This window comes from Beta vulgaris, chromosome 4, assembly GCF_026745355.1.
Source record: "Beta vulgaris subsp. vulgaris cultivar EL10 chromosome 4, EL10.2, whole genome shotgun sequence".
Taxonomy (NCBI): Eukaryota; Viridiplantae; Streptophyta; class Magnoliopsida; order Caryophyllales; family Amaranthaceae; genus Beta; species Beta vulgaris.
In genome coordinates, this window is record NC_079205.1 from 61,519,047 (window position 1) to 61,546,939 (window position 27,893).

At 35.4% G+C, this 27,893-nt stretch overlaps 3 protein-coding genes across 3 annotated transcripts; all 3 read left to right on the top strand.

Moving 5' to 3' along the window:
• Nucleotides 1-342: 342 nt before the first annotated feature.
• Nucleotides 343-5,601, top strand: LOC104890147 (transcription factor GAMYB). Its single transcript, XM_010675530.4, has 4 exons — nucleotides 343-1,258; nucleotides 1,967-2,342; nucleotides 3,569-4,589; nucleotides 5,090-5,601. Exons 2-4 carry the CDS (start codon nucleotides 1,980-1,982, stop codon nucleotides 5,383-5,385), a joined length of 1,680 nt encoding a protein of 559 aa, XP_010673832.2. The 5' UTR covers nucleotides 343-1,258; nucleotides 1,967-1,979; the 3' UTR covers nucleotides 5,386-5,601.
• An 8,289-nt stretch (nucleotides 5,602-13,890) lies between these two features.
• Nucleotides 13,891-15,609, top strand: LOC104890281 (uncharacterized). Its single transcript, XM_048642391.1, has one exon. The coding sequence runs from the start codon at nucleotides 13,891-13,893 to the stop codon at nucleotides 15,607-15,609; it is 1,719 nt and encodes a 572-aa protein (XP_048498348.1).
• A 6,473-nt stretch (nucleotides 15,610-22,082) lies between these two features.
• LOC104890145 (elongation factor 1-beta 2) lies at nucleotides 22,083-26,147 on the top strand. The gene is made up of 6 exons (XM_010675527.4): nucleotides 22,083-22,260; nucleotides 23,177-23,293; nucleotides 24,003-24,078; nucleotides 24,909-25,035; nucleotides 25,457-25,570; nucleotides 25,675-26,147. The coding sequence occupies exons 1-6, from the start codon at nucleotides 22,175-22,177 to the stop codon at nucleotides 25,836-25,838; spliced, it is 684 nt and encodes a 227-aa protein (XP_010673829.2). The 5' UTR covers nucleotides 22,083-22,174; the 3' UTR covers nucleotides 25,839-26,147.
• Nucleotides 26,148-27,893: the final 1,746 nt, after the last annotated feature.

The following is a 27,893-nucleotide window of genomic DNA, read 5'->3' on the forward strand; positions in this document are numbered from 1 at the left end:
CATTAAAAAACATTCTAAAAATAATAAACACAAACAAAAATAGCAAGAAATCCTACCATCTTAATCCGAATATTCTGCCCAAAAAATTTAAAAATAGAAAGGGTCAAGTCAAAACATTATATTAATATATAATCATGCTTTAATGACAACTTTAAATTCATGTGATTATCAATTCAAAAAAAAATTAAATTCATGTGATTAACATTAATTAATAAAAGGTTTACTATTACTATAATGTGGGCCCATAATATAGTCCAACCTATTTTTAATTGTTTGAGTTTGACCATATTATTATTATATAATAGATCTTTTATTATAAAATTATTATAGATCTAAAAACTCAAAATTTTTTATAAAAAAGAGAAGAAAAAAAATAGACATTTTATAGAGAGAGAAAGTAGAGAGAGAAGGTGGAATGAAGAAGAAGAAGAAAAGCAGCAAACAAGAGTTGGGAGAAGTAAGCAGCTGCTGTGTACTCTCGCCCTAAGCTTTCTCCCCTACTTTCACTCTTCTTCTTTTCTTCAATCTTTCTCTCTCTAGACAAAAAAAAAACTTTGTGCTTTCTCTCTCTTACTTCCGTTTCTCACTCTACTTTCTCTCTCTAGATTTCGCTTGTTTCAGACTCTACCCTTTTTTATTTTTTTTGAATTAAATTTTTTTTTTTACTCCATTTGATCAATCTATGCCTCCTTCATATGTAATCGATTACGGGTAGTGAAAATTGGAGATTTTTTAGATTTTTTTTTTTAATTTTAAGATTGTTAGGGATTTTGGTTTTATTTTTCTGGATCTGATGTACTGGGTAGGTTGAAATTGAGGGAATTTGAAATGGGTTTGTGGTGATTTTTTTTTGAAATTTGAGTTTAAATTTGTGGGTTGATTTTGATTTTTCATTTTAAGCTCTTAATTTTGGTTTTTTATTTTTTGGATTTTTTTTGTAGTTTGAAATTTGAATTGATCTGAATTTTTTTTTGAAATTTGAGTATTTTTTTCCTTTTTTTTTGGGAATTTTAGGGTTGTGTTTTCGATCTGGGTTCTGAGAATTGAGAGTCTTTCAAGGTTAATTTTTTTTTACTCAGAGTTGCTGAAATTGTTCTTAATTTCTCCTGGATTGAGTGAACAATTTGTGCAGCATTATAATTCCCAGTTATAAAAAAATCTGTAGGTTAGCTTATTTGGGCTCGAATTTGTCTGATTTTAGGTTGAAAATTATGCAAACCATTTGTTAGTGATCATCATTACAGTTCAACTGTTTCAGGTAAATTCATCTCTTTCTCTCTCCTCTTTTGTTAATTTTTTAGCACCTTTGAATTTTGAATGTTGTTTTGAGTTTGTTGTATCTAGAATTTTCATTATTGTTGATATGTTTAATGATAATCTAGTATCAAATCAGTCTCAGCTATGACCTTGTTTAACATGTTACATGTATGTCATGTTCCTATATTATGCGTAGAACATATGATAAGCTATATGCACTGTTAAATGTGATGTATGGAATATAGAAGGAAGAAATATTCAATTTGTTTGATGGCAATGCTATGATGCAGAATTGTTTCCGCGACGAATCTAATGCTGCTTTGAGGTTTCCAATCTAGCCTTTGAGTTACTGTAAACGTTCCTATGAGCGTGCTGATGCGAGTTAAGATGGCTCACATCTATGTTTTGCTGCTTTAGTTGTGTGATTTGGATGGTTGAATGACACTTAGATATGCTATAGAGATGGTATCTAAATCTTTTCATTGTTGATATGATGATATCCATGGCTCACATCTATGTTAGCCATAAGCATCCTTTTATTGTGATTTATGTCATTAATGCTTGAGCCTTTTCAGGTTCCAAGTTTATTCTGCATGGAGTATCTGGATCATGTGAATTTTCGTTTTTTGTGTTTGGGTGAGCTAGTGTGTTTAGTCCTTGAAAACATTATTGTTTAAAATTCTGATAGACTGTAGACCAACAACTTTAGGCACACTATTGAGATGATCGAAATGACGAGCGACAGTGATAAAAGGAGGGCTGCAAAATGTCGAAAAAATTCCCCTAGTGCTGAAGAGGTTTCCAGTGGGGGTAATTCTTCTGGGGGAAGTTCTCTGAAGAAAGGTCCATGGACATCAGCTGAGGATGCAATTTTGGTAGAATATGTTACAAAGCATGGGGAGGGGAACTGGAATGCAGTCCAAAAACATTCAGGACTTTCACGCTGTGGGAAAAGCTGCCGTTTGCGATGGGCTAATCACTTGAGACCAGATTTGAAAAAAGGTGCATTCACCCCTGAAGAAGAAAATCGTATCATAGAACTCCATGCTAAAATGGGAAATAAATGGGCTCGTATGGCTGCAGAGGTACTTGTTTTTATGCAATAGTATTCTTTGAGTTTGTAATGCTTGTTGCTTGGGAACCCGAAATGTTTTTCTTCTGTCGTGAAGTTTTGCTGTTCTTAAAAATGGTTGCAGTTGACAACATTGTTAATCTACTACATTTTTGCCTTGATGTTGTGTTAGCATTTTCACAGTATTATAGCAGAGATGTTTAGGTTACTTAATTTGTGTTGATTTTTTTTATTCCTCCTACTGCGTCACTATGGACATTTTGTTTCACATCTGAAGCATTTTGCTGGAATTGAATGCAGAATTAGAATATGGCTGATCTACTCTGTATGACCCTGTTCAGCAATAGCTTTCAAGGGAGCTTTTAGAGTTTAACCCAGTCAAAACTCTAGTAGAAATATATTTTTAACCTCGATCAATGTCTATTGATTTTTTTTTAGAAAAACTTATCATTGGATTTACATAGGCTATGACCAATTTGGAGTAAATACTTGGTACATGTTATCAAAAGCTGTTGTACAAAATATGCTATTTGCTATTATTTTTGCTAGATATGCTGTAGATTTTTTTTGAGGGGAGATATGCTGTAGATAAAATATGCTATTTGTTATTATTTTTGTGTCACATCTCGTCTCATGTCCATGTGTTCAATTTTCAAGTTTGGCTCCTTGGGAGAGCATTGGATTTTGCAGTTATTTTTAAGAATGGAACTCAGAGCTTTCACTTGTTTATTGTTGGTACAGAATGCAAGTAGTTGAATGCACTAAAGTAAAAGGCTTGTTGCTTGTTAGGTCTTTTAGTATGCTATTGGTGATTATATCTACTAATTGGCTGCAATATCATTTTCTGCCATCTGCTGGACTTGATTGCTCTAGATAAAAATGGCATTTCACTTTCACAGAATTAAATGTTTTTTATTTATTTATCTGTTCTCTTTCAACCTCTTATATAGCCTCCTTGCATTTAACTATTTTTTATTATTTTGTGTAATGTTAACAGTGGCTAACTTCTAGATGTTCACAGTTGTTCACTGATATCATGTGATATCTTCAGTTCTTCTGCTAGTCTTTCATCACATAGGATTCAGCAAATATCATGCTGTAGTGAGAATCTTGTTTTCTTTGATGTTACATTACTCGTTCCCCCCCCCCCCCCCCCAACTATATTTTGATTTCTAAATGTCCAAACCTTGTGTTCAAGCTTCTAATATGTTACATTTCTTCTCATATGCGTCCTTCCAGCTGCCTGGACGTACAGATAACGAGATAAAGAACTACTGGAATACAAGAATTAAGAGGTTGCAACGCGCTGGCTTACCCATTTATCCCCCTAGTGTTCGTTTGCATGCAATGAGTGAGTCTCAACAAAGTGAGGATATGATGACATGCCAGAATGGAGATCTACACGGTTCTGAGGCCTCAGAGTCTAGTGGTTTTGACATTCCTGATGTGGAGTTCAAAAATTTAGGACTCAATCAGGGATATCTAAACTGTTCTCCAGCGCTACTTGATATGCCTCCTACAAGCCTCCTCCAAAAAGGTGTGAGCTCGTCTAGCAGCTATGGCTTCATGTTCTCAGCATTGAATCCTCACAAACGCCTTCGGGAGGTGGAAAGTCAGTTTCATAGTTCTGTTGCAAGCACCAGCAACGCCTTTTCCTCATTTGATCAGCATGAAGATGATCTCTTTGGAAGGCTTACCTCTGTGCAGCCACTTTGGTCACCGCCTTCATATGATCCTGATTTCAATATCGATCAGACCTCCCCTATTGACGTTCTTGGTAGCCATGCCCCTATAAATGGCAATTCCTCTTCTTCTGAGCCCATTCATGAGGCCATGAAGCTGGAGCTCCCTTCACTCCAATACTCAGCGTCTCAAGTAGGTAGTTGGGCTACACCATCTTCCCCATTGCCTTCCCTTGAGTCAGTTGATACTTTAATCCAATCTCCCTTGAGTGAGCACACTCAATCAAATTGTCCTTCCCCACGCAGCAGTGGCCTGTTGGAGGCAATTGTTTATGAATCACGGTCTTTGAAGTGCTCAAACTATAATGCGCACCAGCAGATTTCAGAGCCTTCTGTAATGGCTGGTGATGGTGTTGAATCCTCATCACGGAATGTATGTGAAACAAGATGGGATGCGTGTGGTGATCCAATGTCACCACTTAGTCAATCTGCTGCTTCTGTTTTTGTTGAGTACACTCCTGTGAGTGGTGGAAGCTCATCAGATGAACCCCAGTCAGCTGAGAATGAGGTCATACCAGGTTAGTATCTCGTTTCATGCATCAATCTCTATAAAACTCTTACTACAAAGATTCTTTAACAAAAAAGATTCTCTTGGGAGGATGTAGATTGTATATCAATAGTCGTGAATTTTGTGAATGCCAGATTACTTAGTGTCTTAGTCTGTACAGTCTTCTTGGGTGGTATTAAGATTGGGATTGAATCTTGTCACACCAATGCTCTCCATCCAAAAAATAGTCATCAATCTTACAATAAATGCCTTTATGGTCTCATACACAGCTTGAATATAGCGTTATGGAAGAACTGTTAGTATTTAGTTCAGACATCAAGACGGGCAGTTTCCTGTCGCGATGATGAAGATGAAAATTTCTAGTTAAGCTACTTCATGTCTTTGTACTAACCGCAAAACTTTGTCTTTTAAAAAAGGAAAAAGCCTACTTATGACCTATATTACTTGTCCCCATCAAAAAAAACCTTATTTGAGAACAAAAAAGGTGTCTAATTCTTAATTTTAATGCAGGCCAATTCAAGCCAGAAGCAGCTGACTGGATATCAGATGGAAACAAAGATGTTTTGTGTCCGTTAGATTACTTAAGACCCGATGCTTTGCTGGATTCATTTTGGTATAGCCATCGTGCTGGGCTTAGCAAGGATCAATCAGTTACAGGAGATGATGGGGCACTTCTAGGTGATGATCTCAGTTGCGAATATAAACAAGCCAGTGCTCTGCCCTCGGATGAATCGAATCAAAGTTTTGGGCTGGGTTCTTCAACATGGGATATCTCTGCTGTCTACCCTTTCTCAAAGAACGATTGATTGTGCCTTGATGCATCTCATTTCACCTGAATTTCATGTGTTCATATTTGAACTTGACTGACTCTTTGTTCATTGGAAAAACAAAAAAAAATGTTCTGTGATGATTATTTGGTTTATATTTTTAGTTCTGTGTTGCTGGTGTAAGAATCTTGGGTTTTCGGAGACCATTTTTTGTTGGAAAGAAGATTTAATGAGAAACTTGAGGTCCCATACTAATGATGATGATTGATAGGTGATAATTGTGTTTTTGGGTTTCTTTATCTGCTGTCATTGTCGTCTCTGATATGAAACTGTAAGTGTGAGATACCACGAGAATCTTCACTTAATTGCAAGTAGTAGGAGTACCAAATAGTACCAATAATGCATCTTGAAATTTACTACAGTCGACAGATATGGTGAGATCTTCAGCTTATATTGTTCAATTTTATCATTCTATGCTTTTATATTTATATACTTCATCTGTTCTTTTATAAATGCTACATTTCCCTTAAATGGATATGTTACAATAGATGCTACATATCATAAATGGATCCCTTTCCACCATAAAAATTTTAAAATACTACTTCATCCGTCCCAAAATATAGTTCCTATTTCTCTTATTTTACGGTAATTTATGTTAATAGAATCTAAGAGGATAGTAAAGATTTTTTTTGTTTATTTAAATAAATGTTGTATGGAAAAAGATGATTTTAGGAGAGAAAATGGAGAATAATTGGTGAAAGAGCATTAATTGTAACATTTTGGTTGAATAAAGAAAGGAAAAAAAAACAAAATTCAAGAAGCAAATAAATGATGGGATACGATTTTTCTAGACAAATTATGAAAAAATGTGGAACTAAATATGAAAATGGGAACTATATTTTTGGATACCCAAGATGGAAATATGAACTATATTTTGGGACGGAGGAAGGATTAAAAAGTTGCTGATCCTCCACTTTCTTCTTTAAATTACCCATACTTTTTCCTTAACAAATGTTTTTTTATTCAAAAAGTTGAGGTCCCCCACCTTCTCTCTCTACCTTTTTTGAAAACTCTCCACTTTCTTTACATAGCATGTATAAAAAAACAGAGGAAGTATGTGCTAGTGCTTTAAGTAGAGCCGGCAAAAGATCGGATTGTGTTTGGTTGGGTTGAGGTTAAGAGTTTATTTATGTTGGTCTTAATAAACAAGATCACCATAACCCAATATCGACCCATTTGTTTAACCCACTCATCTAACACACACGTATGAATCATTTCAAGAAACTCGACTTACCGTTATTTGATGGGATCAACCCCGATGGCGGGGTTCTAAGGGTGGATCGGTACTTTAAATTCCATCGCTTGGATGAGTCGGAGAAAGTGGAGGCAGCAGTGTGGCGTTAGAAGGCGATATCCTCTTGTGGTTCCAATGAGAGAATGGACGAAGGGAGGTGCAATGGTGGGAAGAGCTCAAAGGTTCGGTTCTTCGTCAATTTCGACCCACGACTGCCGGAAGACTGCATGAGCAATGGTTCGCTCACAAGCAGCTCCTAAGTGGGGTGGCAGAGTACCGCCGGAAGTTTATCGAATTAGTGGCGCCATTGGAGGGGATTCCAGAGGAAGTAGCCAAGGGCCATTTTATATTAGGGTTAAATGAGGAAATACAGGTCGAAGTCGTTTGTAGGGCCCAAGGAGTCTACATATGGCTATGGAGCTGGCGGTCAAAGCTGAAGACAAAATACGTTGTACCCAAAGTTATAAGACGGACCCAAATCATTTAAAATCACTATACCAACCCACCCATTCACCCAAAATCGAATCCAACCTAAAAGCTATTTTACCCACCCACAATCCCAAACTGGTTCGACCCTGTCCACAACCCAACAACACAAAACACCAACCAACTCTTTTTTCTCAAATAACAGCTTACCTAGATCCACACAAAGCTCGGTTGGAAAGGTGCGAAGATTGTCGAACTAGGAGATGAAAGCCAGGATAGAGAAGGCCTTTGTTTTCGATGTGATGACAAGTGGCACATCGACCACTGATGTAAGAGGAGGGAGCTTAGCATTTTGATGGGCGGAGAAGACGAAATAGGAGAGGAAAAGTATCAACCAGAGGAGAATGCTGGTGAGGGTCTAACTGATGGACCTACTGAGATCTCATTGAACTCGGTTTTGGGTTTTGGCACTCCGAAAACCATGAAGCTAAAGAGAGTGGTCCAGGATCAAGAGGTATGTGGTAATGATTGATCTTGGAGCTACGCATAACTTCATCTCCAAAGTGTTGGTAGAGAAGCTCCAGCTACCAAACACACCCACCCTGGGATTTGGGGTGACTTTGGGCACCGTTGAGTCAGTACAAAGTCAAGATGAATGAAATTATTTTCTTCTCAAACTCCAAGAAATTGAGATTATTGATATTTTTTCCACTAGAACTGGGTAACTCTGATTTGAGATTGGGAATACAATGGCTTCAAAAATTGGGTACTATGACCAATAATTGGAGAACCCAGACCCTCAAGTTCTATGTAGGGAAGAAGACCATCACCATGAAAGGAGACCCTTCATTGGGACGCACTTTAATCTCACTTAGAGCTATGATGAAGACTCTAGTGAAGGAAAGGTCGGGGTATCTATTCGAATTTAACAGTCTGGAAGGTACCGAGCAACAACACCATCATATTTCACCTTTCTTTGAAATCGTCCTAGCCCAGCACCACAAAGTTATTTCCCTCCCTCAAATAACCTTGCCATCACTATGTACGAGGGCACAAACATGCTATTGTGTTGAAAGAAGAGGACTGCTTCCATCAGGCCTTTTAGATACCCACAAATACAGAAATATAAGATAGAGAGGATAATTATAGACATGATGAATGATGGCATAATCAGACCTTCCTGTAGTCCCTTATCGATCACAGTCCTCTTAGTTAAGAAGAAGGACGGGAGTTGGAGATTTTGTGTGGATTACAAAGCCCTAAACAGAGCTATTGTCCCTGACAAACACCCAATTTCCATAATTGATTAATTGTTAGATGAACTTCGGGGAGCCACCATTTTTTCCAAACTCGACCTTAAATCGGGTTATCACCAAATTAGAATAAAGAAGGGGGATGAACACAAGACCGCGTTTAGGACACACCAAGGGAACTATGAGTTCTTGGTGATGCCATTTGGCCTCACCAATGCACCCGCCACTTTCCAATCTCTAATGAATGATGTTTTCCAACCTCACCTAAGAAAATTCATCATTGTTTTCTAGGTATCCTCATTTACAATGCTACACCTGATCTCCACAAAATACACCTCTACATAGCCTTATCTCAACTAACCTCCCACCAACTATATGTCAATACTAACAAGTGTGAATTTGGCGAGAGTGAGAGCGCCGACCTAAGGCATCAGATATATCAGCCGTTGGGGTATCAGTAACCCTCAAAATCTCGGCCATGATTGAATGGCCTGTACCCAACATCATCAAAGGGCTGCGAGGTTTTTTGGGTCTCACATGCTACTACAGAAAATTTGTTCTTGGTTATGCTAGCATTGCTTCCCCTCAAGCCCAACTATTAAAAAAAGATAGTTTACATGGTCACAGGAATCCCAACATGCTTTTCAAACCCTTAAACAAGCTACGACTACCGTCCCTACCCTTGCCCTCCCTGACTTCACTAAACCCTTCAATGTGGAAGCTCATGCTTCCAACCATGGCCTAGGGGCCGTGTTATCCCAAGAGGGGTACCTCATAGCTTTCTTTAGTCAAACGTTCGGGGCAAGGGCCAGGTTGAAATCTATATATGAGAAGGAGATGATGGATATGGTTTTGGCCGTCATGAAGTGGAGACATTATTTGCTTGGCAGGAAGTTTACCATTAAAACTGACCAACAAAGCCTCAAGTTCCTCATGTAACAGAAGAAAGTTGGATCAGAGTACCAACATTGAGTCAGCAAGCTTCTTGGGTACACTTTTGACATCAATTATAAATTTTGCGCTACAAATGTTGTAGCAGATGCCTTATCAAGGCAAACTACTTGGGAGGCTGAACTTTTAAGGCAAACTACTTGGGAGGCTAAACTTTCTACACTCAGCACAGGATGCTCTTTCTCATGGAAAAAATGGTTGCATGCCATCAAGCAAGATCTTTTTATAGCTATACTCACACAGAAGGTAATGAAGGGAGAGGATCACCCAAAAGGTTTTAATCTACATGCAGGACAGTTACTATACAAGGCTATATTGGTGTTTCCCAACAAGTGTCCCTTGATTATAGAGCTCTTGAAGGAATATCATGATGGACCAAAAGCGGGGCAATTCTAGGGATCTTAAAACTTACCAGAGGTTAGCTTCTGAGTGGTACTAGTCTGGCATGAGGAGGGAGGTGGCTAAGTATGTCCAATCCTACCATACATGTCAACAGAGAAAACACCCTTCACTCACAACAAAGGACTTGTTAGAACCACATCTCATACCTACTCAGGTGTGGGAAGATGTGAGTATGGACTTTGTGGAGGGATTATCCACCTCCCAAGGTAGAGACATTATTCTGGTAGTGGTCGATAGACTCGATCACTAAGTATGTCCACTTTGTGAGTCTAAAGCATCTTCACCGCTTCCGTGGTAGCAGAATTTTTCACTAAGTAATTCATCAAGTTACATGGGAACATCCTCCCCCCCCCCCCCCGACCCTCAATTGTCTCTGACAGAGATAAGATTTTTCTTAGGTTATTCTGGAAGGAAATTTTCAAACTACAAGGCACTACTCTATAGTATAGCACATCATATCATCCCCCAATCAGATGGGCAAACGAAAGTGATAAATCGAGACTTGGAGTGTTACCTCATATGCTTTATAGGGGGTCAAGCCAAAATCATGGTGTAAATGGCTTCACTAGGCAGAGTACGGGTACAATACCAGTTGGCATTCAATTAACCACCATATGCCTCCCATTTCGAGCTTTGTATGGGAGAGAACCCCCACATTTGACTAAGTATACCGGCAGGCAAACTTCAGTTTCATCAGTGGAAGTACAATTAATAGAAAGAGGATGTCATTTTGGATGAACTCAAGTTCAATTTTCTGAAAGCCCAACAAGTGATGAAAGGGTATGCAGATAGTAAGAGGAGGGACAGCTCCTTCTAAGCGGGCTACCTAGCCTATCTAAAGCTGCAACCTTACAGACGAAGGCTATATTTATTAATTGTGCGCGTAAAAAAGTGAAAGAAGCTATCCAAAAATTCCATTGTTAGTTGTTACTTATCAATTCTTAGTATTTATTTGCAATCATTAAACTTCTCATATAACTACGGCTTATACAATCTTTATTTTTCTGAATTTCCCTTCAAAAATTAAGATTTTACGTCTTGACGAAGGCTTGGTAGAGGAATTGTGTTGGGATTTTATCTGGAAATTCACCAGTTCAACAAAGGATCCGACGATCCTTGTGGCTTACTATATACCATGATCGAATTTTTGGCAACCATAACCAATTAAACTACACATGACATATTATCGCAAATGCTATATTTGTGGAGCACACGATGAAATTACGCTACATCTTCTTATAGAATGCCTTGCTATATTCGAGCTGAAGCCATTTCTTTAACAAGGGATTTGGATCTTACTCACATTCTTCATATCGAGAAGTTGGAAGTTCATCTAGATAGCTAGTCTAACGTGCATGTAAATCCTGCGCGAGAAAGAACAAGTTAGTGGTGATTGTGCCCATAAAATTAAGTATTGTCATGACATGCTTAGCAAATCAAATTGAAAAGTGAAGGTTTTCCACATCAACTTTTCCATGAAAGTGATAGTGCGGTGGATTGACTTACTAACCATAGAGGAATTATTATTTTTTTAAGATAAGGAGAAGACATCCTAATCGAATCGGAATCTCAGCTCGGCTCGGGTTTGCAGGCAAGGGGAGTAGGGGAGAATGTAAGGGGAAATCCCTATCTCCAAAGTGCCTCTAGTGGGGTTTGATCCCACAACCTCAAAATTGTGAGATACAAATCAAACCACTATACCAAGTACTACTTGGTATTTTAGAGGAGAATTGAAGAGGTGTGGTTGTACTACATCTTGTGCATAAGTAATTTTGCACCTTTGGTAGGTTTCAATGATATAATTGTTGAATGTTGGCTAATGTAGAGGGTAGATAAGAGTGTGAAATGAGCCCAACAGCACAGGATCTCAAATTTATAAGGGCCCTAAAATATATTATTTTAAACAAATTTTCTTCATATTTAATTGAGGAAATTAAATCACCCTCGTTTTCCACCCTTAATAAAATTTCTTAGAATTTGTCTTGTAAAATATCGCCTACTTTTAAATTAAAATTAGGCAATGGTAAGCCCAATATTAAAAAAGACAATTAGCCCAATAGTGATTAAGTTAAATTCTTTCGGTGATTAGTTTAATTCAATTAGTGACTAGGTATACTTTTATATTAAAATTAGACCGTCCTTTTAATAATTTTTGTATTTCTTAATGATTATTTTTTAAATTTTCAGCTTTCCATCTTTAATATCCCGACCTTCCATCATTATTTTTTTATAAATTTGGAGCCTAATCTTCATATTAAAACAGGGGTTCCAAAATCTTCAAGACGATCCGCTAATGTACATTCTTTTACATTTGCCGAGCTACCAAAGCTAGATTATGTAGTAAAGTATTATAATAGCAACTTTAATTTATAATTTATGAAGTTGCTAGATCTATTAGTGTTGCTAATATGCATGAGTGTGGGACGTTTCGTGGTGAAGTGCCACCGGGTTTGGGAGCTAGCAACCGAAGAACAGTCGTACAACATGACATGGCTCATGAGTTACATTACTGATTACACTTAAAAGTTGTCTTGTTGTACCAACTTGTGAACACCGTCGTGATGCCGAATTTCCGGCATCACTATGAGAAAGTGTTGGTATCTAATTGTTGAAGACTCTAACAAATATCAATTTGTAACTATAATGACTTTATTTTTGTGTTAAATTGGTATCAATTTCTTAAAATTGGTGTATTAATATTGAGAAGTGTCTAGTTGATAAAGTAGAGTGATTAAATATTTAAATAGTATGAAAAAGTCTTTAGTTGATATTAGATTAAGTATCAAACTGTAAAAGGATAGATTTTGGAGTATTTCCTAGCTAAATCTATCTATTTAGACGTATTTATCTAAAGATATTTAGGAGTGTTTAAATAAAGATAATATTTCTTATATAACCAAAAGATTTTTTTTTTTTTTTGCAAATAGTACCATTTGACTTGTTCTTTCTTTTTAAAATTCATTAGAGGAGGGAACTCCAAAAGAAAAGCAGAAAAAATAAACTAAACACCATTTCACTTGATACCAATCACGTTTCGTCAATAACAATTCATCACCACCCATGGGAAGAACTCCATATTAAGCTGTCAAATGCTAGATTGTACTAGCTGTATAAGGATAGAATTATAAAAGCATAATTTTATATCTTAAAAGAGAAATGAATTAATTTGTTCTAATCTTTTGACGACTTGTTTTAAGAAAGTAACAAGAAAAGAGTATTTGGAGACTCTGCGCTCGAGTGGAACGTCTAAGAATAATGTTTAAAGCAAAAATACTTAAACATAAAAGGAATAATTTGTTAAATGACCAATATTGATTATCTAGTCTGCTGATTTATTTATTTACTCATTAACGTGTTTGGTGCTCCAATTACCAAAAGAGTGATAATTTTTTTTTTCTTGGTCCCTTTCCAACTTCCATATAAGTTTATCCAATGATACAATAGTAATTTCATAACCTTATAGTTAGAATCGACGCGGAGCACGTGCGACATAGCAACCGTATAGGGCCACCTTACCTTTAGACCCTATATATTATTTTTATATAAATAAATATCGATTCATTATATAAAATATTTTTCATTGTTGGTGTTGTATACATATATATTATGACTCGATACCATTTTAAAAAGACAACCTATTCAAAGGGTGTTTTTTTTGTTGTAAGAAAGAAAAATTAGGGGGGTGCCTTTGATCTTACTTCAATTATCTGTGTGAATATTTTTATTATCTTATAATCGAAAATTTAAAATTTGAAATACATTTTTTACTCTTAATATATTAAGAAAGGTACTAATATAACCGCCTAGAATTTTTTTTAATTTATACTATTAATTAAAAATTAAACAAATTAATACTTTTAATTTATCACTAAAAGACCCGGTCCCTGTTTCCTTGTAAATCTTATTATATTCTTTCTCAATCTCCTAATCCTATTTTTACTCAAAAAAAATCTCCTAATCCTACTCTCTCTCTCTCCTCTTTCTTTCTCACTCCCTCTAAACTCTAAAATTTGTCGTCAAATAAATATACCAAAAATCCCAAAAGTTTATCTTTATTTTCATCTCTCACTTTCTCTCTCCTCTTTCTTCTAACTTCTTTAGGTGTAAAAAAAAAAGCCCTAATTAGCATCTTAACTTCACAATATACCCACAAAATTCAGCTCAATTTTTTCTTCTTTGATTTTGTTTTCTCTTCTATTAACTGTTCATTCAATTATAATGGTGGAAGATAAAAAGCTTAAATTGAAGTTAAAATTCTCTTTGAAGAAACGAGAAAAATCCGATCAACAAGAGCAACAACAACAACAACAAGAACAAGTGGTAGTTGCTGAAGAACAGCAACTACCAGCTGAAGATGATGAATTAGAAGAAGGTGAAATTCGTGAAGATGAAGAAGATCAAGTTCAACAACCTCAAATAAACAACAACAACAACAATGTTGACAACAACAACGTTGACAACAACAACAATGTTGACAACAACGTTGACAACAACAACGATGATGCAGCGTTGCGGGAATATACGTGTTCATTATGCGGGAAAGTATTCGGCAGTGGAAAAGCCCTAGGAGGTCACTTAAGAATTCACCCTGAGTATAATCCCAAGTCCAACAAAAAGCCCATTGTTTCAGGCCCGAACCCGGCACAGAAGCCCGATTCATCGGCCCAAAAAGCGCTGGGTTTTCCTTGCGATCATTGTTGGAGGAGCTTCTCAACAAAAAAATCCCTATATGGGCACATGAGGTCCCACCCTGAACGTGAATATCGGGGTATGAAACCACCTACTGATGAAACTGATCCCAGCCCAAGTAATTCCAATCCTGAGCCCGATGTTAGGCCCGGGCCCGAGACGGTGTCGTCGTCTTCGGGGTGGAGTAGGTTGGATGAGATAAAGTGGAAGCAGAGGGGGAAACGAGGAAGGGTGAAGAAGGAGGAAACGTCGTCGTCGGCTTCAACCATTGACCACCAAGTTGAGGTGGCTGCTGCTGACCTTATGTTGCTTTCAGCTGCTGGTGGTGGTGGTAATGGTGGTAGAGGAGAGAGAAAGTTAATTCGGAAAGATGGTAAGACGGATCATCATGATGATATGGATGATATGGATGAGAAGATGAAGTTAGAGAATTATGATGAAGATGAGCTGTATTTTCTACAAGATTATTTGGGGATATCAGTTCCTTCAACTTCATCATCTTCACGTTCTGATATTCCTACTGTTAAAAATGATCCAATTATTCCGGAAAAAAAGTCGTTATTAGCTCTAAAGATGAAGATCAAAGAAAAGAAGAAAAAGATGGTTTCTGTTAATGATAATGATCGTAAGAGTAAAAAACGGAAGTTAATTAGGGATTCGAAATCTGTTAAAGCTGCTGATGATCATCGTCGTAAAACATCTGATGACGGCGATGATGGTGGTGATGATGATGGTGGTAAACAGAAAGTGGAGTTGATGGTGAATAAGTGGGAATGTACTACTTGTAACAAAACATTCCCTACGCACCAAGCTTTAGGTGGTCATAAGTCTAGTCACAACAAATTAAAATCAACTCATTCACAAACCCCTAAACCCAATTCAACTCAAACCCTAATCCTAACCCTAACCCGGACATCATCTGATATCACCGATGGCGAAGACGGAGCTAGTGGTAGTGTTAGTGGTAGTGGTAGTGGTAGTGTTAAGGGGAGTAGTGAGGATAATGTTGGTGTTGATGATGGTAAGATACTAGCTCACAATCATAATGTTCCGTCTACAAAATCGTCAGCTAATCAGGTTCAATCAGGTCCAAAAACGGATCAGATTCTGTCTACAGAATCATCACCACATCAAGTTCAATCCGCTCCACAAACGGGTAGGAGAAGTATTGTTCTTGATCTTGATCTAAACGTTGCTGCAACTGAAGATGATGAAGATGTGGACGGTGTTGTTACTCCACCTTCTTAGATAATTAAGCTTTCTTTTTGTTATTTTCATTTAAGGTTTTTTTATTTTGTTATTAGTTAGCTAATTTTTATTTTGAGTACAGTAACAAATTTGATGGAAGATGATTAATTAGGTTTCAATTAGGGTTCAATTTCTTATGAACCAATAGTTGTTTAACTTGTTTGTTTTACTTTTGTTTTTCCCTCTTATTTCTTATATTTGAATTAATAAAAAATTGTAAAAAAAAAAAATATGACCTTGTAAAAATAAGCCAATAAGTCTACTTTTGGGGATAAACAAATAATTATCATCTCAAACTTTCATGTTTATCTTCTTACATTTAGGTAATTTGTTAAATTTTGACTAAAATAAAGGGTTTAGTGTTAAAAACAAATTTGTTTTTGAATGCTAATGTGAAAAGTTCGTTATTAGTCTACTCCTTCCTAGAAAAGAGATGATTTTTTCTGCAACTGATATGGGAATTAGGAAAGTGGTAAATGTAATTTTGGTCATAATATCTCGACTTACTATATTTCCTATTAAGTATATCTCACATGATTAATGTTAATGACCTGTTGGTAGCTTACTAGCTTTTTTTTTTTTTTTTAGGGGAAAAGTATGTAGCATTTAAATTAACTCGAGGACAAATTGTTCATCAAAATATAGGGAGCTACCTTTGGGGGGTAATGATTCTCCCAAATCTGTTCAATCTCAAAAAGGATTATCTTAGCGAGATGATGTGCTACATAATTTCCATCGCACTTAACATGCGACCATACAACAGAAGAAAAACAAACACACGAGGATAAAATACTGGAGTGAGTGTTTTTTTCTTAAGAAATATAAACAGTTTTTAGAAGGATTATTGCAATTTATGTGTCATATCAACATTGATATGATTTTAGAGTCATATGAATAAAAATTGAAAAAATTTGTGTTTTTGATTTGTTGATATTTTAAAAAAGGATTGAATTGATTGACTGCTAAATACAGCTGAGGATCATATGGGATTTTATTATCTGATTCAGTTTGAAAGAAACTTATCTTCTTATTGCTTATTCATGAAATATGAAGTATATACCCAAGGAAATACAAAATTATTCTAATGTTCCACTAAAGTAACTAATCTATTTCTTATGCTAATTGCTATGTTAATTATTTTTGTGCATGTGTATATATATGAGCTCAACTCAAGTACCACTTGTGTGTCACTTTATTTTTACGAATCCAAAATATTGTATTATTTTGTGTGTCACTTCTTATTATTAGCTGATTATTGTATGGTTTAGATGCGATATTATTAAATGGTGGGTAATGGTTTTCTTAAAAAAAAAAAAGAACGGTGGGTAAGAGTGATGATAACAATAAATGAAAAGTAATAAAAATTGATATATTTCATGCATTTTTCCAAAATAATTTAAATCTTTGATTATTTCATAATAATGCCAATATAAGGCCGAGTTTTCTCAAAATAATATGAGATTATCTTGAGAATACGAGTGAAACTTGGGAATACTCGTATCAATTTTTCCGGTGCATAAATGATAGGACATAAGACTTGGAACTTTTTTTTTATTCCTTGGAATACAGGATATTAAAGAGAGAAATTGCTAACCTTTTTTTCCCTTATTATTGCATACTGTTATATTATTATATACCAACCAAAATATATATTAGACCACACTTTCGAAAATGGGATTGGATTACTGCTGCTCAATTCACCTTGTTGCTAATCACTACAATCATCTAAATGAGAATTAGGAGGATCATTATTATTCACCTGTTCTTATAAAAGATACAATAGACAATTCTCCTATTAAGGTAGCTACACTAACTAGGTTTCGATCCTCAATTTTTTGTACGTGCATTGCAATCAATCAAAAGAAAAAAAGTCTTCTCCCAAAATCTTAACGAGTCTTCCATAAGACTAAATAACTAAGTCCTCGTTCTTTTGGACTGATTGAATTTAGAGAAAGTGAATTATAGAGAGAAATTATACTGAAATTAACCGAATTAAATATAAGTCCAAAAAAACCGGGAATGAGTCTCAATTTTCAAACGAATCTCAAACTAATATAACAAGTGTATCTTGATGGCTATGTATTCCATTTATATCAGAATCCTTGACATAAAAATCATGTTTGATTCATGCTTATAAAAGATTGGGACACAAAAATTCTGTCTTTTGGTTTCTAGCCTTTATTATTGGTGGAGCGTGGAGATAATTAAAGTTTGAAGATTTAGGATACATTCAAATCTTGATTTGCATGACAAAAATTCATTTCATTGATTAATACTAGATGTTTATATCCTTTTTCTTAATTTAGGCATGTTCTCTTCGGCATAAAACAACTAAACTGAACTGAAATGAATAGTGATATGTGAGAGTAAATGTATTGTCCAAAGTTGAGCTGACCTGAACTGAATTGAATTGAACTGAACTGAACTAAACTAAACTAAAAATAAGATGGAGACAACATAAAAATACAAAACATAATAAAAAAGATATATAAAAAAAGCGAAGCACACAAAAATTGAGAATAAATATACAGAAATTTTCATGCTTTAATATATGCTCTTCCATTATGACATACTATGTATTTGGTTTTTAAGCGAAAATTTCAGAGATAGGTAGCCTTGGATATCATATTGCATAAACTTGAGAGGAACTATCATGTTTGTATTACACAGAGAGGACTTTGAATATATTGCAATCTAGACTATTTGTTTTCAAAGAGATCTTAACTTTCTTATGCTTCTTCATTATTGCAATCTTTGTACTCATAACGGAATAAGCAATAGAACATGCATGGACATGCACATGTAACTTTTTTATAATGACCATTTATGAACAAAAATTGATGGGGGTTATTTATTATGTAATTTATGTTAGCATCATAAATTAAATAATTAAAATATACTATTATATGTTAGTATAAGTCATTTTTTGAAGGGATAACTAGTTTTTTTTTTTTTTTTGCCGGGATGATGTCTTGGGTAAGTTACCATAAACAAATATGTTATTATTTTAAAATTTCATAATTTATTTTGCTACTTTTCGTATTTTTTGTCCATTAAGAAATTAAAAAATCCACGTCACGACGTGATAAGTAAAAAAACATTGAAAGGTTTGAGTTTGAAAACAATACTTTAAAAGAAATTGTGATAAGAGAATATGACATCAATAATGAGGAACGTTCCGGACCCACGGGGCACGGGCCATATAAGCGGGCTCGTGCTGGACCGAACCTGAACAGCGGGGCTAGTCAGGCCTCGACCGGGGTCAGACTCATAACGTCCCGGACCGGGATGCGTGCTGGCCCGCCCCATACCCACCTCTATTATCCCAAGTAAAATGTTTGGCCTAATAGTAATAGTTTGGCATCATGAATCAAACTTCGCCATAAGCTCTTTGGAGTAAGTCATCCCCTTACCATATCTCTCATTTCCTACCGGGGTAGTTCATTTATCAAGGAGGATCGGTTCAATTAACATTATATTGGTCTCTTTATTAATATATTATGAGTTAAAAAGTTTTTTTAAAATTTAAATTTTGTATATATTACAAAAAAAGTTCGCACAATAACATCGATGTAATATAAGAGGCGTTCTTTGAGTAAGTTGTCTCTTTAGTTTTGTACTCTATTGACTTTCATTTATTGACATCAAGACAAGGGTTCATAAAAATGAATAACCATGTGTTACACTCTTATTTTATACTATCTATTTTAATGTTTTAATAGATAATAAGCTCATAGTTTTATTATATTCTCCCTATTACTTATTTTATTATTAGTATCAATGAAAAGTGTCTAAATTCATCAAGAGTTAAAATTTTTGAAAAATATTGTATTTTGAATCATTAGACGGGTGAGAGTGGCATCAATCTTTCATTTTAATACAAGAGTGTATTTTAAATTATTGTTTGATCAATTAAGTTTGGAGTAATTTAATGAAATCAAAATCGTAATTAGATAATCAAGAGTGGTATTTTGATCAACTTACTGACTGGTTTCATATCAATCATACTGCTGCAATAAGAACTATAGTATGTATATATATGATATACGAGTCATATACCAATAATGAAAAATGTTTATGCAATGAGTCAAATATTTATTACTATAAAAATAGTATATGACACCAAAAATTTGCAGGGTCTTATGTGGTCGTTTGTTTTGCACGTGTCCAACGTCGCCTATGATTTTCAAAGAGTTTGACCAATAAAACTGAGGCTTGAGAGTATTGTCTTATCATGTTGTATCCCTCTCACCTCCTGCCAGGCTGCCACCACCACCCACCTCATGCCAAGCTGCCACCACCACAATCTGCCTCCACCACCGCTGCTTTGGTAGCGCAAATGCAGGCGAAATTTTTTTATGCCATGGGCGAACGTCCGCGGTGGACGTTCCACCCATGGCCCGAACGTCTGGCCTGGACGTTCGGGCTATGGGGCGATCGTCCGTGGTGGACGTTCCACCCATGGCCCGAACGTCCAGGCCAGACGTTCGGTCCATGGGTGGAACGTCCACCACGGACGATCGCCCATGGCATAAAAAGTTTTCACCTGCCTGTTCTCCCCCAACAATGGCTGCTATCTATGGTGTTTGTGTTTGGTTTATACTTTATAGCTTGTTTATCATTGGAATACGTGGGAAAGAAGGGGTGAAAGAAGTTTTGATTATCTCAAGATTTATGCTCCAAGTTTAGTCATGATAGATGGTTGCCCAAGGCTATGATAATGAATCTACATGTGAGTTTATCTACAGCACAGTAATTTCCAAAAGAAGGGTGAATACTTTATTACCCATGATAAACAAGCTTGAGAATTTAATAGAAAGGGAGATATATGCCATCTTCGAGCCATGAATATCAAGTCACCTATTTGCATAAACAAATTCTTTTGCTGATAAGAAGGAATTTTCACCTTACAGAGCATGGTAGTAATTTTTGTCTTTTAAAATGCTGTTGTTGGTGGATCTGTTGTTCTTGTTGGTGGATCTGTTGTTGTTGTTGTTGTTTGGGTAGGTGGTGGTGGTGGAGGGGGTGGGTGGTGTGAAAAGGAGAAAAGGGTAAAATGGTCTATAAAATAAATTTTGGGCGATTTTAAGTAATTTTAAGGGCGATGTTTAACAATTATACACTCTATCTTTTCTCAAATATATTTCATCTGACCACAAAAATTATACAAAATGCACCTGTAATATTAACATTCACACTTTGATCATTTACAACAACCTCATCGAACCATCAATCCAAAAACATTTTGTAGCAGTTTAAATAAACAAAACAATATTAAGTGACCTTTTTGTTAAATTGTTAATTGCAATTTAAATAAACAAAACAATATTAAGTTGCAGTCCAAAGCCATTTTAAGACTAATATAGCTTTGGATTGCAATTTGAAATGTTTAAATTAGCCAAACATGTTATTTTGGTTTGTAAATTCTAATTTAGTAAAACATGTGACATCATTTTTAGACTAATTTGACCTGGAACTGGCTTTGGCTTACAACTTAAAAATTTTCTGTTTATTGAAATTGACAAAATTGAAAAAAGATAAAATGCATTCATCATACACCAGAATGTACAATATGCATGATACACCAAAAGTATTTGCTAGCATTTGATCTATTTGAAACTCTATCTGTTATGTGATTATACTCATTTAAAGGTTTCAAATGATCAATGAGCAAAAAGATAATCTTGGATGTACCAATTTCATAATACACACACTTAAGGATGACAATCCAGTCCAGGTCCAACCCTAGTCTGCTTCGATCTGAAGGAAAAAAATTCGAGCAGACTCTGACAATAAAATAATATGAATCTGACTTTGTTTACAAAGACCGACTCCGAGTCGGAGTCGGATCCCATACAATAATCACACGTCCGAATTCGAACAGACTTTACGTCAATTAATCCTTTTTCTTATTTGTGTTTACCCCAACTTCGACTTTAAGTCTATTGTATTATATAAGATTTTCCCATTAAAGAAATGATTGTTAAAAATAATAGTAATATTTCGATATTTTGTACTATATAAGATTTCCATATAATTATTAGAGAAAAAATGTAATGATTAGATTATTGTATTATAGAAGATTTTTCTATTATAAAAAATGGGCTGAAAAATAAGTCACATCGTGTTCAGATTCGGATGTTTGGATTTTAAGTCGGATCGAGGTCGGATTCGGATGTTCGGATTTTAAGCCAGATCGGAGTCGGACTCGAATTTAAAATCCGACTACTTGTAAGATCGAAGTCGGATTATGCATAATCTAATCTAAGTCCGACCCATTGCTGTCCACGTAGATATATGATAAAAATTCAGAGCTAGAATTACCAAACTGATCACTTTAAAAATTGCATATCACAAAAAAATCTTTTTCACTAATTGGGTAACAATACGAAAAAGGAGGAAGAAGCATAGAGAAGTAGTAGTGGGAATATTCGGATATGTCTAGGGTTTTAGTATATAAATTGAAATTGATTAGACTCAACTTCTCTTTTTCTTCTCCGCCTCACTCTACTCTCTCCCTCTTTCGTTATTATACCAGTCTTCTTCTTCCAATTTGAATCTAACAATGGCAGTTATTTTCAAGGATCTTCACACAGAAACTGGTCTCAAATCTCTCGATGATCATCTCTCCGGAAAATCCTACATCTCCGGGTAAATTTCTTCACATCATATATGCTTTTTTTATGATCCAGTTTCGTGCTTTTTTAGCGAAATTATGATCCAATTTTTTGCTATTTTGATCTAATTTCGCTCATGAATTTGTAACTTTAGCTAATTCGTAGCTTAATATTGTAGTTTTTTGATTCGATTGATGTATTGAACTTAATTTAGTTTAACTATGAGAGATTAAACTTGTGTAGAAACCTTAGAAATATAAGAATACCTAATTGTTGTAGCCTTTTTATTCGATTTTCGAAGATTTGAAGAGATTTCTATAATTGTCTGATAACATTGTGCGAACCTGATAGAAACTTGAATTATATTTTGAGCTTTGTATGTGTAAATGTTGTTGACTTTCCGATGAATAAGAATTGAATTGTAAACTTTCTAAAACCCTAATATGTTGTCGATAATATAGGTAGCTGTAGGTAATTTCTCTTTTGATTCAGAAACTATAGTTTTTGCTCTCGAATTTGATGCAATTAAAGTGTCATTTTGTGTTAATGCAATGTTAAAATGTTACTAAGTTTAGATCAGTTTGATTATTTCCCTTACGTGTGTAAGAATAATTGAAAAGATCCACTATGTGTGATAATTGTTATTTTTAGGAACTGTAATTTATTAGTGACAATATAGGTTAATAGGTAGCTGTAGCTAATTTCTTTTGTTTATAGTTTTTTTGCTCTTGAAATTGATGCAATTTAAGTGTCACTTTTTTAATGCAATGTTAAAATGCTACTAAGTTTATATGGATCTGATTAGTTTTGTTATATGTAAGAACAATTGAAAGATTCGTTATGTGTGAAAATTAGTTCTCATTTACAGATAACCACTGCCGTCGTGCGATGGTTGTAGAGATTTTGTTATCTTTACTAGTGATTGTAACCGTTCCTTGCTGTTGCAACAGTGATGAGTTGACCAAGGATGATATCAAGGTGTACTCTGCCGTATTGGAGAGGCCAGGTGACTCTTTCTCGAACGCGAGCAAGTGGTATGAGAGCGTTTCCCAACAGCTTGCTGCGAGGTTTGTGACTGTTTGTATTAAATTTGTGTTATATTGGTCACTTCCTTAATCATGCAGTATATTGCAGCTTTGTCTAATTGTCCAGAGTTGGTGTGGAGGCCGAATAATGGCATCAATTAAGTTAACCTTATGCAATCAGCTTTAAGCTAAAACAATTCTTCTGTTTTTACTAAGTGTAACACTTGCCTTGCCACTATCTCACATGCACAACTTAAACCATTTATATGTTTAGTATTTTAGTAGTATAATATATGAAATAGCAATGTTTTGAAAATACACTATGAAACTTATCTAACACTATCCTACATGTTTATTTACTGTCAAATGAAGTGTTGCACTTGTATGGAAACGGATGAGGTACTACTTATCTTCAATGTTTATAATTAGGCACCTGCGTTGAGCAGTGTATACCACATAGGTGATGGTTTCAATTGAAATTGGTAACATATGGAGTATGAAAATTCTATTAAAGGAGGAAAGCTAATGAAAAGAGGAAATGGCAATAAGTATTTTGACTACCAGTTAGAATTTATGCATTGTCCTTTTAAATAGCTGTTCAATGTCAATGATATTGGAATTGTGCTTCCTTTTGTTGTTGCCTTGATACTTTTATGATTTCAGTATTATTTATGTACGGTTCTTGGAGCTTCATATGGCAGATAATATGGGCAATGTTTCTGACCTTTTGTGCTCTGTTATTATGTGTTAGTTTTCCTGGCCAAGCCGTTGGTGTGAGGTTCTCCTCTCAAGGTTCAGCTGCCTCTGCTCCTGCTGAGGAAAAGAAGGTTTGTACTTGCACCCTTCTTAGCCCTTTTTTTTAGTGTGGTGAAGGTATCCTTTACTTGTTTCTGATAACCAATGGTTGTAGTGCAGTAGAATAAGACTTGGGACTGAATTATTATACTACCATTGATGACATAATTACATAAAATTTATGTATTGTACTTCAAGAAGCCCATTGACAAACGAATAATATGAAACTTCAACAGCTAGGTGGGTCTGAGCTAAAGATAATGTTGATAGTGAAGGGGAAAGGGTAGGCTGGGTCTTATGGATAGAATTGTCGGATATCTACCTGAACTATTGATCTGTACGGGTGGCATAATTGCTTACGAGATCTCATTGAACATCAGCTGAATTTCTGATGCTGGAATGTCTACCTATTCTTTTCTCTTAACAAATATCCAGCGAGAGTTTGGTATTGAATCTACTATGACAGCTATTCTGTTTTTTTTTTTATTTATAATACTATACGTCATGTCTAGTTCTGTAGTATTATAAATTGCAAAAAAATCTTATTTTGCCTACAATTTGAATTATTTATGATATACAATGGTTTCTGCATCTTTGATACTGCCTGGGTAATCAATATTACTTGACAAATCTAGTAACAGGTCTCCTGCGGGATATCTACTGTGATTTTCTATGTTTATCTCAACTGAGGTCACAAAATGAACGAAGATTTTAGAGGAGCTCTCTAAAATTCAAAAGAGGGACACTACGCAAAATATTTTCTACATCAGTTGCTGCTTGTTTTTGTATCTTTTTTAAAATTTACCTAATCATGTTTTGTTGGGTAGCTCTACGGTTTCCTGATCCAACTCTGATGTTCCAGGAAGCACCTGCTGCAGATGATGATGATGATTTGGACCTATTTGGTGATGAGACCGAGGAAGAGAAGCAGGCTGCGGAAGCGAGAGAGGCTGCAGCTAAGAAGGCATCTGCTGGCAAGAAGAAAGAAAGTAAGATTCTTCTTTTCATGAACTATGTAGATAGAATTTTCTGCATGTAATGCTTTATTAGGGATATCCTGTAGGCTGTAGCACTTTATTCTTTATGATGAAATAGAGAATGAACACTGGTAGCTGAAGAGAGGAACTATATCCAGTCATCATAATCTTTCAAGCGTTGAAATTCGAGCGTTACACCTGGATAATGGGTGTTACGCATGAACCAACGCCAAAGTAACATCCTTCTCTGGAGATTTTATGAAAGAGGGTGGATTAATTACACTCCTCTTTCCCTCTGGAGATGGGCAAATTGTTTATTAAATGTCAATACTCCATTTCCCGAGTATTGAAACTGATTCTTGTTCTTTTTCATTCAGAGAGTTCTATAACCCTCTAAACTTCTTCTGATAAGTTTTTTTTTTCCTGATTCAAGGTGGAAAGTCTTCCATTCTTTTGGATGTGAAGCCATGGGATGACGAGACAGATATGAAGAAGCTAGAAGAATCTGTTCGCAGTGTCCAGATGGAAGGTCTCACATGGGGAGCATGTATGGATTTCATTTCTCTTCTTTCTCACCATTTTCACATCCAACTTTGCATCTTTGTTGTATGTCTGGACTGAATAATGATGTTTTCCCATGATTATCTGCAGCAAAACTGGTTGCAGTTGGATACGGAATTAAGAAGTTGACAATTATGATGACAATTGTTGATGACCTTGTTTCCGTAGACAACCTCATTGAAGACTACCTCACAGTCGAGCCCGCCAACGAATACATCCAAAGTTGCGACATTGTCGCCTTCAACAAAATTTAAGAGGATCACCAATTCACCAAAAGTAGCTCTAAAAGATTTTGTTTTCGTTGTGTCATCTGTAGGTGTGTGTATGCTTTGAGAGATGAGTGGGGCTGTAGAACACTGAGATTTAATTTTACCGGAAATGTTCTTGATGGGATTCTTTTTCGTTGTGTCATATCAGTATGCAGATTATCATAGTTTTAACAATTATGTTTTGTCTCTAGTGCAAATATTTTATGGCTCTCCAAAGTTAGGGGAGAGTTGGTAAGTATGGAAAGAATTTTGAATAATTTATCCTCTGTTTTATTTTAGCATTGTTATATAGTACTATTTGATTGTTGAATTAAGAAAGCAATATATATAACTCATGCATCATTTTCTTTGGGGTTGGGGTCAAGAAAATATTGTTTAACAAAGATGTAATGACAAAGACCGTTATTATGAATTATTGGGCTGATTGATGTCTTACGAGTTTGACCATAAAATATAGACGTATCATTGAAGAAAGATACGAATTTTATGGTTGATGTTAAAGGAAAATCTAAATAACAACGAATGGTAGGGCCCTCGTAAGAAATATATGTACTTCGGTCTTCATAGGAGATAGGTATGGTAAGAAATAAAAGGAGGGATCTATAGGATGAAGATAGAGATAGAAAGAAGAAAAATTGCATTTATTTTGAAACTTCAAGAAGTGGTATGTTTTCTTTTGTATTAAATTCGGTGTCGGTGTATCAATCTACCATATTCAAGCCACAAGCATCGAGGAATATGATCAAAATATTTAAAAGTTGTTTTGAGAATCTAATTTCATATGGGTTGTTTGGCAATCAGTTGTTGGTTGTTGGCTTTTGGCTGGTTTAGTTGGCTTGTTTGACTAGCTGGAAGCATTGGCGGTATGTATTGACTTTTTAAGTTGGCTGTTTAAGCCAACTGTTTGCAAACGCGTTTGGCAAAATTAATTGTGGTTGCTGGCTGTTTATTAGAGAGTTTGTGAGCCAACAAGCCAAAAACCAATCCAAAAAACTGCTCCAGGCAGCTTTTTCATTTTGGCTTAAAAGCCAGCTTTTCAGCCAACCAAAAAGCCAATAACCAAACACTTTTTTTGAATTTTTGACCAAATTGAAAAGCCAAAAGCCAATGAAAAAGCCATTTACCAAACAGGGCCATAGACATAGATTTGAATCATCCAATTTGTTTTTCTTTTCGCCCATAGTTAAAGCCTCTTAAAAGTTTAATGTGCTAATTTGCTCCGCGGAGAGTTTATCTAGTAGGGACCTTTTGTTTTACATAGTACAAAATAAAATAATTTCTCGAATTTTGAATTTTTTGTGATATAGTACCTTTTTTTGGACACCTCGTCGGAAATCCGTGGTAAGATGAATTTTCTCTGGGCTGCCTTTGTATAGGGACACTCACCTAGAGGCCCAACAAGCCCCAACCCCCCAACAATATTGAAATTTTTGCTTATACCAAAATTTGAACATTGGTCTCCAATATAGGTAATAGGAAGCCATACCATTGGACTCAAGGATCATTAGTTTTATAATATACTACATAAATACCAAATTTCTTCCCTTTTTATTAGATAGTTGAAGGTTGAGGGTTGAGGGTTGAGGGTTGAGAGTTGGGACGATTACTTGCATTATTATTATATCCTACGATAAAAAATCTATAATGTATCACTAGTATTAATAGCTCTATGCTCTCCATAAAAATATGCCAGTACGATATACCAGTTTGGTAGAATTCCTTCATCTTATCAACTTTAAAAAATAATATATAAAACTAATATTGACCATAAACGAAGAAATATTCCAACTAATTCAATATATAACATGTACAAAAACAAAACAAAATAAAATGGGAACAAAAAATTGAACCGACGACTCACGACTCACGAGACAAAGAGTTACAAGTTACAACTTCCACTTTCCAAGTACGCTGACTTCACCTAATCTTGGTCTTCTAAAAAGTATGCGTAATTTTCCTTTAAAAACAAAAAAAGTCGGCGTAATGCACACACCGGCGCATTATAACATGTAGACCTTAACCTACACCAATTGCATTTTT

Excerpts from the sequence above, each read along its gene's own strand:
- LOC104890147 (XM_010675530.4), top strand. The coding sequence starts at position 1,980 with ATGATCGAAATGACGAGCGACAGTGATAAAAGGAGGGCTGCAAAATGT. Across the intron at positions 2,343-3,568 it reads GGGCTCGTATGGCTGCAGAG|CTGCCTGGACGTACAGATAA; the intron begins GTACTTGTTTTT and ends GCGTCCTTCCAG. Across the intron at positions 4,590-5,089 it reads TGAGAATGAGGTCATACCAG|GCCAATTCAAGCCAGAAGCA; the intron begins GTTAGTATCTCG and ends ATTTTAATGCAG.
- LOC104890281 (XM_048642391.1), top strand. The coding sequence starts at position 13,891 with ATGGTGGAAGATAAAAAGCTTAAATTGAAGTTAAAATTCTCTTTGAAG.
- LOC104890145 (XM_010675527.4), top strand. The coding sequence starts at position 22,175 with ATGGCAGTTATTTTCAAGGATCTTCACACAGAAACTGGTCTCAAATCT. Across the intron at positions 25,036-25,456 it reads TGCTGGCAAGAAGAAAGAAA|GTGGAAAGTCTTCCATTCTT; the intron begins GTAAGATTCTTC and ends TCCTGATTCAAG. Across the intron at positions 25,571-25,674 it reads AGGTCTCACATGGGGAGCAT|CAAAACTGGTTGCAGTTGGA; the intron begins GTATGGATTTCA and ends GATTATCTGCAG.